Raw genomic sequence first — 17,208 nt, 5'->3', positions numbered from 1 at the left:
CTAAAAAGGGTACGCATATTTATTCAGCAAATTTGCCTACTCTCACCCATGTAGATCAAAGGATCACTCTCATAGTAGGCAAGAATTCACAACTAACTCAAGATTCAGATCAAACAACCTATGATCATCTCGAGGAAATGTATGTCTCTTCTTGTAAGTATGTTATAAAGAGAGACTATTCATTTCGTGGTTCGGTCTTATATAAACTCTTTGAAAATGATACCTCTACTCATACATCTCCACACATGAATGATCAAGATTAGATCATTTGTAACACTTTATAACTATTGTAACAATTGCAAATTAAAGTGGGTCATATTTCGTAACCAACAGGATAAAGCTCTTATCCCCACACTACAGACCTTTTTGTTTATTTCTTAAACATGATCCAACTTTGTATGTCAACTACATACATGTTTATGTTATTACATAAATAACTATACATCTTAGTTTATTAGATTTAGTTAAAGAAAACAAGATAAAATAACATATATATTATTTTATTGAATAATAATTTTTATATACAACGACATTATAGGCTATGAGAACCCAAGAGATTTAGGACACTAGTCCCAACAATCTCTCACGTTTCCTATAGCTAGCATGACGTGTTGTGTACAGTACAAAGTAGAACATACAAGTGAAGTACAATACAACAAATTAGGGCATAACTCTATACCTAATAGTATCTCCCACCTGCCTTAAATTAGATGATATATGCATGTCCCATTAACCAAGACCGACCCCATCTTCATCTTTACATTTTCTGTCATTTTCAAGCAGCTTCTTGGGTTTCTTCTCAAAAGTGTGTATAGAGGAACAATTTTCAACTCAGGAAAAGGGGAAATCATCCCAGGAAAAGACTTGGAAGCTTATGGATTTAACTCAAGTTCTTTGAGTTGTATTTTTCTAGTATTTCTTTTTGTTATTTTCAAGAGTAAAAATTTGCAATGGCAAATTGAAGATAAATTCATTCCACCTACATTCAAAGAAAAATACAATATTTAAAGTCTTAAAAAATAACTACCCACTAACATCATGACCCTAAACTTTCTCCATGATTACAAATCATGAATAACTAATTCCTAAGAAATAGGAACAAATTTGGACTAAATTAACTTAACAAAAACAAACACACATGAGCATGTTTCAATCTTAAAGCACTTTCTTAACACTCCTCCTTGCTTTAGGAGTTGCAAACACTAAGTTTTGACCTTAGAAACTCGAACTTGCAAGTAGGCAACGGTTTAGTTAATATGTCTGCAGCTTGATCTTCTGTTTTGCAGTAGACAAGAATCACCTCTCCACTTTTCTACACTTCCCTTAGAAAGAATAACTTGATGTTAAAATGTTTAGTCTTCTTATAAAACACAAGATTATGAGAAATATCAATAGCAGCTTTGTTATCAACAAGAATCTCCGTGCTTTTCTTCTGCTCCAGATCAAGGTCAAGTAAAATTTTTCTCAGCCATAAAGCTTGATTGGCACTAGCTGTTGCAGCAATAAATTCTGCTTCAGCAGTGGATTGGGCTACAATCTCTTGCTTTTTCGAGCTCCAAGAGAAAACACCAGAGCTAAGAGTAAAATCGTAGCCTAAAGTGCTTCTCATATCATTAATGGAACCTCCCCAATCACTATCAGAAAACCAATCAGCTTGAACTCCTTGCCCCTAGTGAACTTAACACCAAAATCACTTGTGCCTTCGACATATCGAATCACTCTTTTTGCTGTCTTGAGATGTAATTCACTTGCACAGTGCATGAAACGAGACAAAATACTCACAGCATTCAAAATATCAGGTCTTGTTGCTGTGAGATACATCAAGCAACCAATTAAACTCCTGAAATATCCTTCATCAACTTTGTCAGCACCATCTTCTTTGCACAACTTCTATTTTTGATTCATTGGAGTGCTTACTGCCTTACACTCATCCATCTTAAACTTCTTTAGTATTTCCTTTGCATATTTTTTCTGGCAGATGAAAACTTCACCTTGCCCTTGTTTGATCTCTGTGCCAAGGAAGTAGGACATGAGCCCGAGATCTATCATTTCAAACATCTTCATCATCTCCCATTTGAAATTTTGAATATGATCTGTATTGTTTCCTGTAACTAGTAGGTCATCAACATACAGTGAAACAATAAGAATGTTAGTACCATTGTGCTTAACATATAAGGTTGATTCTGATAGACTTTTCAAAAATCCCAAGCTCAGTAAATGTTCATCAATTTTGCTATACCAAGCTCTTGGAGCTTGTTTTAAACCATAAAGAGCCTTCTTGAGAAGATAGACTTTATTTCCTTCACCTTGCTTCTCACATCCTTCGGGCTGCTCAACATAAATTTCTTCTTGTAAGACACCATTCAAAAAAGCTGATTTGACATCCAACTGATACAATTTCCAGTCCTTTTGTGCAGCTATTGCAAATAGTAGCCTGATTGTGTCCATTCTAGCACAGGAGCAAAAGTATCAGAGTAATCAACACTAAAGATTTAAGCATACCCTTTAACCACAAGCCTGGCTTTGTGCTTGTTAATCGAGCCATCAGCATTAAGCTTAGTTCTAAACACCCATTTAACTCCAATTACCTTCATATCTTGAGGTCTGTCAACAAGGATCCAAGTTTTGTTCTTCTCTATCATTGACAACTCCTCCTCCATTGCAGCTACCCACCTTTGATCTTGCTTCTGCATAATTTGCAGGTTCACACACAGCAACATTACACCTTTCATAAATATCAGAAAGCAACCTTGTTTCTTTTATGGAAGCATCATCTACTATTTCATTCTGCTTGTCATCTTCCTCTTCAATGCTTGAATCAAAAAACTTGAATTTCATCTTTTCCAAGGTCTGACCTTTCTTCTCTGCATCATCAAAGTTCCACTCTTCATCTTCCACGAAGTGAACATCCCTGCTCACGACAATCTTTCCAGTTTGTGGCTGGAAAATTTTATAGGCTTTGCTGATAGAACTATAGCCTATAAAGACATCCGGTGAAGCTCTCCTATCAAGTTTGTCACGCTTGCTCTGTGGAACAACACAAACAACCAAATACTTTGAGAAATTTCAGTGATGGTTTGTACCCATACCATGCCTCAAATGGTGTCTTTTCCTTCACTGCTTTTGTGGGAAGCCTATTTTGAAGAAATACAACTGTATTTGCTGCCTCTGCCTAAAACTTCTTTGACAAACTCTTTTCATGCAGCATGCATCTTGTCATCTCCATGATGTATCTATTTCTCCTCTCACTAACTCCATTTTGTTGAGGAGTGTAAGGAGCTGTAAGTTGATGTTTTATGCCTGAATCTTCACAAAACTTGTCAAATTCTGCCGAAACATACTCCTTCCCATTGTCAGACCTTACAATTTGAATTTTTCAACCACTTTTATTTTCAACTCTTGCCTTGAACTTCCAAAAAACATGAGCAACCTCTAATTTAAACTTCAAGAAAAAAATCTAGCACATTTTGGTGAAGTCATCAATAAAGGCAATATAATAGAGACTGCCTTTTAAAGAAGGTGTTCTCTGAGGACCTGCAACATCTGTGTGAATGAGCTGCAATTTTTGAGTGGCTCTCCAAGATGACTTGGGAAATGACTTCCTATTTTGCTTTCCAAAATGACACGCTTTGTAGCTTGAGATTTCTTCACTAAGCTTGGAAAAATCAAGTGCCAACTACGTTAGTTGCAGCAGCCCTTGATGATGATAGTGACCGACTCTTTTGTGCCAAAGCTGTGTTTCATCTTCTTTGAGAGCAAAAACAGATTGCTCCTCCTCTAAAGGATTGAGTGAAAAACTTTTTTCTTTCATTTTTACTTTGAAAATATCTTAATTTGCTGCATCCTTAATCAAGCAATATTCATTTTCAAAAGTAACTTTAAAACCTTTATCAATAAGTCGACCCACACTCAACAGATTTTGGTTAATGTCAGGTACAAAAAGAACATCTTGTATATGTGTTGTACCTTTACAACTTGCAATCGCAATAGTCCCCTTTCCTTTGACTGAGATGTAGTCTCCATTGCCACTTCTGACTTTGGTGATATTTGTTGGCTTCAGATCTTTAAACAACTTCTTGTCATGAGTCATATGATTGGTACATCCACTGTCAATCAGCCAGCTTTCATTTGACTCACCACTCATGAAGCATGTTGCCCCAAACAATTGATCCTCCTCCTCCTCCTGATCAGCAATTTTGGCCTCTACACCTTGTTGATTCTTGTTCCTGCAAATTACAGCTTCATGCCCCATTTAGTTACATTTGGTGCACTTGGCGTCTGGTCTCCTCCAGCATTTAAAAGGAGGATGACCCTGTTTATTGCAATGTGAACAGGGAGGATAGGATCCCTTCTTGACTCCTGCTTTGTTGTAAGCTAAAGATTCTCTAGTAGAAATTTGATCCTTCTTGAAAAATTCTTCTTCTTATTGTTCCTAACGTTCTCATGATGCTTCGCTGGCAAGGCTCCTTCAACAGCACCTTCTTGCCTCATGGCTTTTCTTTGTTCCTGCGCTTGGAAAGCATTGATTATCTCTGCAAGAGTGATTTGAGTCAAATCTTTGGTATTTTCTAAGGTAGAAATAGATGCCTCAAATGTTTCAGGCACTGATACAAGAATTTTTTCTACAATTCTTGAGTCCTTGAACTCATAACCGAGTAATCTTATTTGGTTTGCAATGTCCAATATCCTAACAGAATACTCTTTAATTGATTCTGTTTCCTTCATCTTCTGCAACTCGAATTCTCCAATCAAGTTTAGCACACGCATTCCTTTGATTCTTTCATCTCCCTCATACTCTGACTTGAGATAATTCCATATCTCATATGCTGATCTCAGAGTCATAATTCTAGTGAAAATAGTAGATGAGACAGCAAACAGACATGCCTTTCCCTTGGATTTCTTTGTCTTCTTCTCCTTTTGCGCTTTGATTTGTTCCATGGTAGGATTGTCTGGAAGAGCAGAAATTTCATAATCCTCTTCCACTGCTTCCCAAATATTCAAAGCTTCCATACGAACTGCCCAAACTTGGTAGTTGTCTCCATCAAATATCAATGGAGAAATTGAAGAGAAACTGGAACTTGTTATGGCGTCCATGACACAATAACTTCACTCACACTCACAGATCCCTTAAGAAGAGAGCTCTGATACCAATTATTATTTTCAAGAGTAAAAATAAATATTGCAATGGCAAATTGAAGACAAATTCATTCCACCTACATTCAAAGAAAAATACAATATTTAAAGTCTTAAAAAATAACTACCCACTAACATCATGACCCTAAACTTTCTCCATGATTACAAATCATGAATAACTAATTCCTAAGAAATAGGAACAAACTTGGACTAAATTATCCTAACAAAAACAAACACACATGAGCATGTTTCAATCCTAAAGCACTTTCTTAACACTTTTATTTATATTCTTGCAATTTTCTCTTTTCTTTCTTTACCCATTAAACTTACCCATTGAACTTATATTGTAGCTATGATCCATCATTTAATCAAGTTCGTTATTTTATCATTTATCATGACAGGGGTTTAGGTATGTGGATATCCTAGGGTTCTATGGCTTGAGCAATGCTTATGTTTCACACCTCTTTTACAATAACATTTTCTTTGTTGAGTTTATGGATAAATATTGTTAGGTTTAAAGTAATCACTTAATTTAGCAATTTAGTGGAATTTTAATGCTGAGAAGTTGAAGATATAAATTGATGTCACATAGAAACACGAGACTAGGAGCGCCCTAAAAATAGGAAAATTAGTCACCTTAAGAATAAGAAACAGAAAATGAATCTAAGTTTTGAAAGAATCTTAGGTAGTAGCTACTTAGATCTCTTAAAGAAATTGAACCAGACTAAAAAGGAATAGATTTCTATTCATGCATATTTCACTGTTTTGCTATGATATGATTGCATCACTTTTTGTTGTATAACTCGAAAGATTGGAACATAATTGTATCCATGTTCAACTCTTTACTGATTTTATTAAAATTCAAACTCAATCTCTTGTTTACTAGGTACCGCTTGTTTTGCATCTCGAAAAGATCTTCCTTAGAAAAATTGAATTACATATAAACAGTCTATGAGAAAACAAATATTTTATTAACTTGATATCTTAAGTTAACACATGAGTTAATTAACTGAAGGAACAACTTTGGAAACAAATCGCCATTACGAGAAATTCATTATTCAATGACAAAGTTTTAGTGACGCAAGTAATTTTTGTTGGTAAAATATTATTATTAGCAATACGTTTTTAATTCGCGTCACTAAAAGAATTAGTACACAACAATAATGTCACTAAAAATTAAATAGTTTTAGCAAAAAACTTAAATGTTGCTAAAACTTTAATCAAATATATTTTTATTTATATTTTTAACAACAAACTTAAAATTTTTCCCCTTTCTTTTAATTTTCCTCCAACTTTTCATTAAAAAAAATTATTAAATATATTTTTATTTTTATCTTCAATGACATTTTTGCAATTATACACATATTCTTTCTTTTAGGTTTTAATAGAGAAAAGAAAAGGATATTGCGTGAGAGGGGGCAGCCGCAAGAGACAAACATAGTAAGAAAGAGGCAACTGTAAAAACAGGAAGAGAGAGCACCAACGTCCGACATTGGTGTGGGTTTGACGACATCTACCGGATGGCCACGTGACAGTGTTATGACGACAGCATAGGCAGTGCGTTCTTCAGTGAGCGGTTCCAGTGTGCTTCCATTAGGTTAGAGGCAAATTTCGAGCTGCTATCGATGACGGATTTCAAGTTGTTCTTCCGACATTGGCAACATTTTTTACAGTGGAGACTTGGTTGTAGTCATAACACTAACAAGTGGTATCAGAGGTTGGTATATTCCTAACAGTGATGAAACATTTTGGTAGTTTACAATGTGTTTGATAAAATGCCTCAGTGAAGCATTTGGTTGATTTTTAATTAATTTCTGTTTGTTCGAATTATGAAATCAAGGCCAAGGGAGATTTTATGGCTATGGGATGAAGTTTTGAGAAAAAGAGAATGAAAAATGAATAGTGATATTTTAAACGTTGATGATGTGTATAAGGCCTTTAAGCATTTTCTAAAGTTTAGTTGTTATGGTCATACATGTTTAGTGTTAGGTTTTATTACTTTGACAAAATGTTGTGGTTGTTTCATAAGTTTCTTTTGATAATTAAATATCGACTTAAACACATTTTGGAAACTTTGTGGGCATTTTGTTTTAGGTTTTGTTGGAGAGTGAAAGTATCAGATTATAAATGTTGAGTTTATTTATTTTTAATAAGTTGAGTTGTTTACATTTAATTATTATAAGGTCTTTTTTTTTATGTTTATGCATTTGTCAAGTGAATTTGAGTTCTTTTGATCTTTTCGATTGATCTTTAATTTGTTTATGGTTTCTGTTTAGTTGTATCGTAATTGCGTGATAGTCATAGCATAAATAAACTATATATATAAACTTGAAACTTTAGTTTGTTCTAAAATGTTAAATTTATTTGTATTAATCTTTTATATTCACATTGATAAGCTTGAGTTGCTTGGGTCGATAAGTAATTTTTGTTGATTAGTATTGAACATATGTTGTGTTGTCTAATGCCTGTTCAACTATTATTAAACTTTATTTAGATACACAACCTAGATACTACTTGAAAGGAAGATTCGTTTTTTGCTTACATGTTTTACTTATTTACTCTGTTATGTTGCATTTCAGATTTTACGCACAAACGGTCTTCTATACAAGATTTTGATCTTTACTTTGGACGGATATGAAAAGAGTTTTTGGTTCAAATCTTATAATTTTGTTGGGAAAGATCATTTCATGATTCCAAGACTTGTAGGAATTTTTTGTTATGCACAATACTTTTGGTCCGATATAACTTCTTGATGTAACTTCATAGTTATAACTTTGTAACTAACTTTGGACATCCATTTACTTGATGTAACTTCATACTTATAACTCAGGTTGACATTTCTTGAACTATTTATGAAGCTTCTTGACATATACTTCTTGTGATAAAGTTGCTTAGTGATAGTTCTTAAAATTATTATATTTGACAAGTCTATATAATCAATTGGATATTATTTTTTTATGTAATAAAATACTTTTACAAGCGCTTTCAATAACATCGCAAAAATATTACTTTTTTAAAAAATGGTAGGAATTTTTAGTAGCACACTTCAATATGTTGCAAAAGATGCTTGTAAGGGTCACAAATCAACCTTTAGAAACAATGTTATTTGTCACTAAAACATCATCTTTAGTGGCGAGTTCGATACGTCACTATAAAAAATAAATAGTGACATAACATATGTTACTAAACGTAAGCATTCAGTAACACACAAATATCACTAAAAGTATCTCTTTTGCGACGCGTAATTGCTGCATCGCTAAAACTTTAACCTATGCGTGAACATCGATAGTCCTAGTGACGAATGGCTCTTCGACGCTAATACTTTTAGAGACGTTTTTTTTTTTTTTAACATTTTAGTGACATTTTTTGTGCGTCACTAAAAATGAAATTTCTTGTAGTGAGTGATAATAACATATAGAATACTAGATATTGTTAACCCAGTTTGATAACACAACGTTTACATCTAGAGGGTCTTTAGCCCGATTGAAAAGATCATTTATAAAGATTGAAGAAGATCACAAGTACATAACCTATCAAGAATCAATTATCTTGAATTATACGACTTTTATAAGATAAACGTATAGACTTCCCTCTAAACCACTTGATGTGTGAACAAGGACTTCGATCTAGGCTCCCACTAGATTATATGCTTCATGCTTCACCCTTGCGTCTCAATGTCCAGGCTCCCCGTATGAGAGACTCCCCAAAATAATCTTCAAGCTAAGATCCCCTAACTTGCACAGATCTTCTCAAACAAGCACTTCACAATGACAATAACAAAATGATCAACACCACACACCACACAATAATTTAAGATGTATTATAAAATAAACATTAATTTAAATTTAAATTTAAATATCTTATTAAAAATAATAAGAATTGTGATATAACAAAAAAAATGATATATATGGTTGACAATATTCATTTTAATTATATAATGCAATTGAAGATTAATATATGTAAAAAAAACAAAGAAAGATAAAAATATAAAACGGAGATGCCCTCAACTCAGGAATTTGAAAAACCCAAATTTAAAACTCTTTAGAAGTCCTTGAACAAGGCATTTTAAAATCCCAAAGAATCTTTAGGTACCGAGTGCATTTTACAATATTGCAAAACAAACACGGCAATCCAAATTTCCACTCCATGAGAATCTAAGATGTTTGAAAACAAATAACCCCTAATTTAATCTATGACTTTTAATTAGTAGTAATTTGGTTCATATATTTTAAAAATTTATAATAATTTAATCTTTATCATGAAAAATATTATTAAAACTTACTAAATTTTCTTATACATGTAGATTGTTATGAAAAAGTAAAGTAAAATGTAGCGGAAATAATTGGGTCAAATATCATTCCAATGACATGAATTCGAAGGATTAAACACCAAAAACATAGTTTGGTATACATAGTTTTGATGCTCAAATTTAGGATGAATTGTTATTGTTATTGATTATGAAGTTAACAAGAACTACCATCAACATCTTTTGCACTGTTCAATAGGCTTAGAAGTTGACTGTGAGATCAAATTAGTGATCTACAAAATACAAATTAGTGATGGATTTGCGATAACTTTTTAGTTGAGAATGAATTGTCATGATCAGCAAGTGTACTATCTCAGCAAAATTCACCCAAGTATTCAACAAAGTTTAATTTCATTAAACCTTTATTGTTAAAAGAGGAATGATATGCAAGCATTTTGCACAATATACTGACACTTAATTTATCAATTAAATAGTTGATTTGGTGGCTAATTTTGGCAACAACAATTAACTAAGCATATAGCTTTGTCAATTAATCCCACTAAATTAAAATCGGATAATTCCACTAATGAGTACAATTCCCCACCAAAATAGTCAACATGATTACTTTGAACTCTCAAAGTCAATTTTTTTTGTAGTTTCCTATTTAATTATATGATTTTACATTTAATCTAATTCAATTATAAAATATATTTTAATTAAATAATGTAATAATAGATAATTAATTAGACTATTTAATTAATTAATATTAAATTACTATTTTAATCATCAATTTCGATTAATTCAATTGACCTAACTCGAATCCGTACTCGATATGTCCTTATTTAAATCTTATTTAAATATCATTTCTCTCTCAGTTTGTAATCGTAAATTATATCGAATATTATTAGTGATTTCTTCTCTAAATTAATTTGTATAGTTCAAATTACTTGATCACATTGTTTTAAGTTTAATTCTGTTACGAGCTAGTACGAAGATCAAATGGACCTACAGATCATAAACTTCGCCAATATGAGATTAACCAACTAAACCCTTTAACCTAGTTAACCAACTAAACCTTTTAACCTAGTTAACCAACATGTGTTAACCAACGAGACTGTCCATTATAGCACGTAGTTGCACTCTTCTCACTATATATATATTTACGTCCACTTAATATAACCATGATTAGTTTGTCACCCTTTATAAGATTGTTCATAATATAATTTTGGCTAGGTCAAACGATCGTTTTAACCCCCCAAAATTACATCTTGTTCTTTAAGATCCACTGATCCTCTAAGGAACAATTGGTATATAGTCTAACTACCAATACCTGATCCCTCTCAAGCTAGTGAGAGGGTGTGGACCCTTGCTTAATTCCTAAATCAGTACTTAAAGGAACAACCTCTCTACTATCCCTAGAAGCGGGCAAGAGAAAATTTTGTCTCACACCCTATGTTTCTAGTTATCAACCTGATCTTACCTTTGAAATAGGTCTATTGAGCTAACATCGTTGAGTTTCCTTCACCTATGTAGATTTAAGGACAATCCTAAATAAACAGAAGTTCATAGTTAGCTCAAGATTAAGATTGAGTTACTTTGGTCATCAAAATCGAAATAGTTAGTTTTAAATAGTAAATGTGGTATATTGTATTGGAATTTATGTCCTAAAACTCGTAGTTTGCAGTTAAAATTATATTCTATTCAATAATGTGGTTATTGAGGACTTATTAGTGAAAATAGAATACTATAATCTTAAATCCAATTAACTGAGATCTCAAGGCTATCTAGTGTAGACTTGAACTTTATGTAGAGACATAAATGTGGATCAAGTTCACGTTTATAGCCCAAACAGTTTGTAGTGTATGATTAAGGTTGGACACCTTATTCTGGGAACACTATGAATGCAGCCCGCTCTGTAGTTAGTACAAACGATGTGATCCTAAATCGTTCATGTAGAGACATGGGAGTGGGGGCATCCTATGTAAAGAGTTTACATAAGACTGGAACCATGAAATAGTCACTTTTAAGTTCTAGTTGACTATATAAACTGACTATTTCGATTATGATGACCTACGTAATTGAATCTTAATCCTGAGCTAACTATTAACTTCTTTTCAAATAGTATTATCCTTATATTTGCATAGGTGAGGGCAGCTCAACGGTGCTAGCCCAATAAGCCTTCAATTTCAGGGATAAGAGCGAATGGATGGCTAGGGACATAAGGTGGAAGACAAAATCCGCTCCTACCTGTGTTAGGGTTAGTAGATAGGTTGTTCCCTTAAGGACTAGACCCAATTCTTGAACGAGGGATCCCACCCTCTCATTGGCCCGAGAGAGATTCGATTTATAAGTTGGACGTTAAGCCAAATGTTCAATAGTGGATTAGTGGAACTTAAGGAACAAGATGTAGTCTCGGGGGTAAAACATTATTTTGACTCAGTCGAGGTTACGAACAACCTGTGAAGGATTAACTTATTGATCCTAGTTATATCAAATGGATACAAATATATCTATAGTGAAAGGAGTGTAACTACGGGCCTTTAGTGGAATGACCCGTTAGTTAACGAATGTTGATTAGTTCGATCTAAAAAGATTTAGCCAGTTAATCTCGGATCATTGGAGCCCATGATCTATAGGTCCATTAGGTTCCCCTGCTAGCTCATATGGAATTAACATAAAACAATATGTTGGAATAATTTGAAATGTTCAAATTAGGTAGAGAGAAACCGACATGTACATGTGATATCTTTGTCGGTTATAGAGCTTTATGTTTAAATATGATTTAAATATTAAAAATATGAATACGGATTCATATTCGGAAGCTCAGAATTGATCGAAATGGTCAAAGTTGTGAAAAGTCAAAATGTTGACTGTTGACTTTTCAAAGTCAAACTTTGACCAGCTTTATATTGAAAATGTGATTTGAATTTTGGAAAGATAAATGCGGATTCATGCTTAGGAGGTCGGAATTAGTCAAGATGGACAAATGGTAAAAATTCAAAATATTGACTTTTGGCTTGAAAAGGTCAAAGTTTGACTTTGACTGTAATGGTCAAATGACCAAAATACCCTTGGACTAAGTTAGTGGAAAAATCTAACATTTTGTTTGATAATCCCACTACCACTAGTGTTAGTTGGATAGGTGGCTACATAAGATGTAAACACCTAACCCACTAAGTTCCACTAATGGTTAGTGGATTATTAGGTGTTGAGATTTAATAAACTAATTATATGCAATTTTGTATGTAATTAGTCTATTGAATTAGTATTTTTTTTATTTCGAATAAGATTTTGGTCATTTTTGTAATTGAGTTACAAAAATATACCATTTTCTCCCAAAAATCTCAACCAAAATTTCTCCTAATTCCATATCACTCTCTCTTTATTTTCTTCATTGAACGAGTGTCACAACTCGGTTCTAAGTCCAAAGAATAGCGGATCAACTCTAGTGGTGGTCCCAGGATCGTGTTCGAGAAGAAATTGCAAGGATTGGGAGACTCTGAAGGTAAGTTCTTTCTTCAACCTTAATTTAGTTTAATAAGGTAATTATTATAATGCATATTAATCACTAAATTTAGTTTAGTTGCAATTAGGGTACAAATCTGATCTTAATTCTGCTGCGCATGTTGTGTATTCCATCATATTATAGAAGTGACTATCTCGTGATCCAATCTTATGAAAACTCTTTATATAGGATGCCCCACTCACATGCCTTCACATGAACGATTTAGGATCACATCAGAGTGGGTCGCATCAATGATGTACCCAGAATAAGATATCCAACTCTATTACTATACTATAAACTATTTAGACTATCAATTCGAACTTGATTCACTTTTATGTCACTACATAAAATTTAAGAATTCATACTGTAGTCAAGAAAATTTATAGTTTATTGAATTTAGAGTTTATAATAAATTAATAGTTTATTGAATAATAGAATAGTTTAACATTTACGATTCATAAGTTTTAGGACATAAAATTAAACACGAGATTAATGCTTTTATAGTCATGGTATGATATAAAAGCCCCTCCTAATTTTGATGAGACTTATTTTTATAATAACTAAAGTATTATTAGTTAAAGTTGATAGGAACAAATTATATTAACTAAATCACTGCTTTCATTAGAAGTTCAACTCTAAAACCATGTCTACTCAAGTGAAAACATAATAGATCAATAGTGATAAGAAAAGTGGGTCTCATTTGTACTTACATCTATGTTCCACATCCAAATTTGTAATCAACAAATGCAAACTAGCTGATGAATTGAAAGTGGTCACCATTACGTCGTATTGTTACCGTTACAGTTGTCATTTTTAATATTGTTGTCAACTAAAAAGATATTACTTTTGACTATGTTACGCATGAGGACCTCGTAAAAGTAATGGTGATAGTAAATTTGGATAATTGAAAGTAAAGAGGAAGAATAGGAATGGGTGATACAAACTCGGCCCACAATAAAATTTCATTAGAGTTGGACTAATTTTGATATGGTTGGATAAGTGTGGCCTAAATGGTTAGTTTTATGAAAACTTACTAATGTATATATTTAGGGTGTGTGGTGTGTGGTGTGTGTGTGTTTGATATGTGGTGTTATGTTTTGTGGGGCAACGGATATTCCCATTTCCAAGTGATTTATTTGATGATGAGGATTAGGCTTTTCCCCATTAGCCCTCGGCCCGAGGCTTTAGGCCCCCTAGAATCTTGGCATTCGTGGCCTAACCGTACTGACCAAGTGATTTTCACCATCTCTTCTTTATTCTCTCTTTCAACATGAAATTTCGGATCACCACATGACTCTTTCCCTTTCTCCCCTTTTCAACTTTTTCTAACTGCCTTCCCCTAATTCCCTTTCCTCCCCTTCTTTTTCTTCTCACGAGGGTTAATTCTCCTCGTGGGCTTCTTCTTCTTCTTCTTCTTTCTTTTTTTCTTTTTCCTTTTACACCTTTCTCTAATTTCTCTTTCTGTTTCTCTCATTCTCTTCTTTGTTCTTTCATTTGGGTTTTTGGGGGTTTCTTCTTCTTCTTTACCTTTCTTCCTCGATTTGGTCACTTGTGGCTGTGTTTTTATCTGTGCCATTGTGGTACGATTTTTGGGCTTTCATGGCTTGTTGATGACTGTGGCCGTTGAAATCGGTTCGAGTTCCAAAAGGGATAATAATGGGGTTTGATGAGAAAGACAAAGATGGGAAACAAGAGGATGCTTCTCCCAATTTGTTAGAGCACAAGAAAGGTGAGGATGAAGAACAGGAAGTTGTGCCTTCTTCTGGTATGAGTAGGAAAATGAGTGAAAGCTCAATCTGTGCAACGGAAGAGGAAGACGATGAAGATGGAAGGAAAATCGAATTGGGTCCTCAGTACACTTTGAAAGAACTTAACGAAAAGGATAAGGTCTTCTTTCTCTAATTTTCCATTTTTGTGAACATTTAACATTTAACTTTGTGTTTCTTCAATTCATTTTGAGCTTTCACATTTTTAGGATGATGAAAGTCTTAGGAGGTGGAAAGAACAACTTCTGGGTGGTGTTGATTTTGAATCTGTTGGAGGTAATTAAAAATTTAAAACCCTAAATATAAACTCCTTTGAATTTGTTTTTAATTTCTTTTTCTCTGGTTGGTTGGTTGGTTGGTTGGTGCATTAGAAACTCTTGAGCCAGATGTAAAGATTTTGAGCCTTGCAATAAAATCATCAGGGCGACCTGACATTGTTCTTCCAGTTCCTGAGAGTGGAAATCCTAAAGGCCTTTGGTTTACTTTGAAGGAAGGTAGTCGTTACAGCCTTAAGTTTACTTTTCAGGTTAGCAACAACATTGTTTCTGGTCTCAAATATACCAATACAGTCTGGAAAACTGGAGTCAAAGGTAAATTACAAAATTAAAAACACAACACAAATCTCTCTCTCTATATGTTGTACACTCTGTTTTTTTCTCTCTGCCATTAATTGAGAAATGTTGTTGTGTTTGTTTTTTGTTTTCTTTTTTTTTCTTTATATATATGTCCACAGTTGATAGTACAAAAGAGATGATTGGAACTTTTAGCCCTCAACCTGAACCTTATGATCATGAGATGCAGGAAGAAACAACTCCTTCTGGCATCTTTGCCAGAGGATCATATTCAGCCAGAAGCAAGGTCAGTTTTAGGATTTTTCAATAAGGATGGACTAACATTAACCTCACCGGTTGGCGGACTTGAAAATGAGTTAATCCATTTTGACCACCGTAGGAGTTTACCCAAATGCTGTAGGTAAAAACTTATTTTTGGAATTTGGAATTTGGAATCTAACTATTAAGAATTCAAATTTGGAATCTAACTATTAAGAATTCAATCATTATACTAAAAATATGTAAAATTATTGCAAAATAATGGTTATTAAGTGGAACTTAGTTTTCAAACTTCTTATTATAGTGTATTAGAGATTAAATTTGTAGATAAACTATAAAAACTGAGTGTGTGTGATATTAAAGTTTAAAGGATTAAATTTTGTGGGTAAATAAACAAAAATAATATGATAAAGAGGATACAAGAAAATAAATATTTTACCCATATACCTTATCTGACAATTTAAAAACAGACAGGGATATTAAAATTTGAATTTGAATGGTTTTATGAAATTCTCTGCTCTATTATTTTCCTTTCTGAGAACCCATTAAAGAGTCTCTATTTCAACTGTACCTGTCCATTTATGACTTGCATCACATGGCTTGACTGGCTTTTATCTCAGTTTTCACCTTTAAGATAAAGCAGCAACTTATTATTGATATTATTGTTATTATTATCATCACCAATCTATGCATTTGCATATGCTTATGCAACAAGTAACATGAAATTTCCTTTATCTTTTCGAGTCTTGTTTTAAAAGACATGTTTTCGTTTTGCTTCTTCTTCACATGAATCTATGTCTGGCTGTTTATTGGGTTTTTTATTTTTTATTTTTTATAATCCTTTTGGCACAGTTTGTTGATGATGATAACAAATGCTACTTGGAAATCAATTACACATTTGATATAAGGAAAGACTGGAAGGAGGAGCAACCTGCTTAATTATACCCCTTGAATATTTCGGATCATTCGGTGCTTGATTCAGCCCGGATCCGCTGCTCTGCTCGGGTTTCTTAAGATGTTTAATTTTGCTGCTTTCTTATTTATAATTCTTAATCTTCTCAAAGTTGATGTTTTTTCTTCTTCTTTTTTGACAATGAGGATGAAGGATGTTTTTGAACTAACAATAGAAAAAGAAAAACAAAGATGGATTAGATGTGTACTGTCAATAAAAAAGCTCGGCTTTGTTTTTTTGCTAAATGTTAAAAGGCAATCTTCTTTCCCTTCTTCTTATTATTGTTATTGCTTCATCGATTTCTTCTTTCCTAATTTTGGTAATAATATGTTTCTAATTCTTGAAAGGGAAAAAAACCATCCCCATAGTGGTTTGGAAATAACTTATTAAGTACATTTGGTTACACACATAAAATGCAATACTCATTAAAAATGGGTCTAATAATTTTAAAGAAAAATAAACATAAATAAATAAGATAAAAGTTTAAATAAAAGATTTAAAAATCAAAATAGTGAACAGAAGCTGAAGCAAAATTGAGAGGGTGGGTCCCCATATAACATGTCCAAAGCCTTTTCTATTTATATCAGCTTTTCAAATCTTTTCCCCTTTGCCAGCTTTCCAAATTTTCTAGCCTGGAATTTAAGTATACATGATAATACACTAAGACTCAGTAAATAAAACTAAAAGACAGGAAAAACAATCAAATTTCCCAAACCCAAACATTTGAAACTATCACCCAAAACCCATGCATTTGTCATTCAACTCCTTCATAACTT

At 33.1% G+C, this 17,208-nt stretch overlaps 1 protein-coding gene across 1 annotated transcript; it reads left to right on the top strand.

Annotated features, from left to right (window-relative positions):
* The first annotated feature begins 14,003 nt into the window (after positions 1-14,003).
* LOC103498208 (rho GDP-dissociation inhibitor 1-like) lies at positions 14,004-16,677 on the top strand. Its single transcript, XM_008460727.3, has 5 exons — positions 14,004-14,771; positions 14,860-14,926; positions 15,022-15,240; positions 15,384-15,508; positions 16,333-16,677. Exons 1-5 carry the CDS (start codon positions 14,541-14,543, stop codon positions 16,417-16,419), a joined length of 729 nt encoding a protein of 242 aa, XP_008458949.1. The 5' UTR covers positions 14,004-14,540; the 3' UTR covers positions 16,420-16,677.
* Positions 16,678-17,208: the final 531 nt, after the last annotated feature.

Source organism: Cucumis melo, chromosome 12 (assembly GCF_025177605.1).
Source record: "Cucumis melo cultivar AY chromosome 12, USDA_Cmelo_AY_1.0, whole genome shotgun sequence".
Lineage (NCBI taxonomy): Eukaryota > Viridiplantae > Streptophyta > Magnoliopsida > Cucurbitales > Cucurbitaceae > Cucumis > Cucumis melo.
This window is presented reverse-complemented; position numbering and strand designations above follow the sequence as displayed.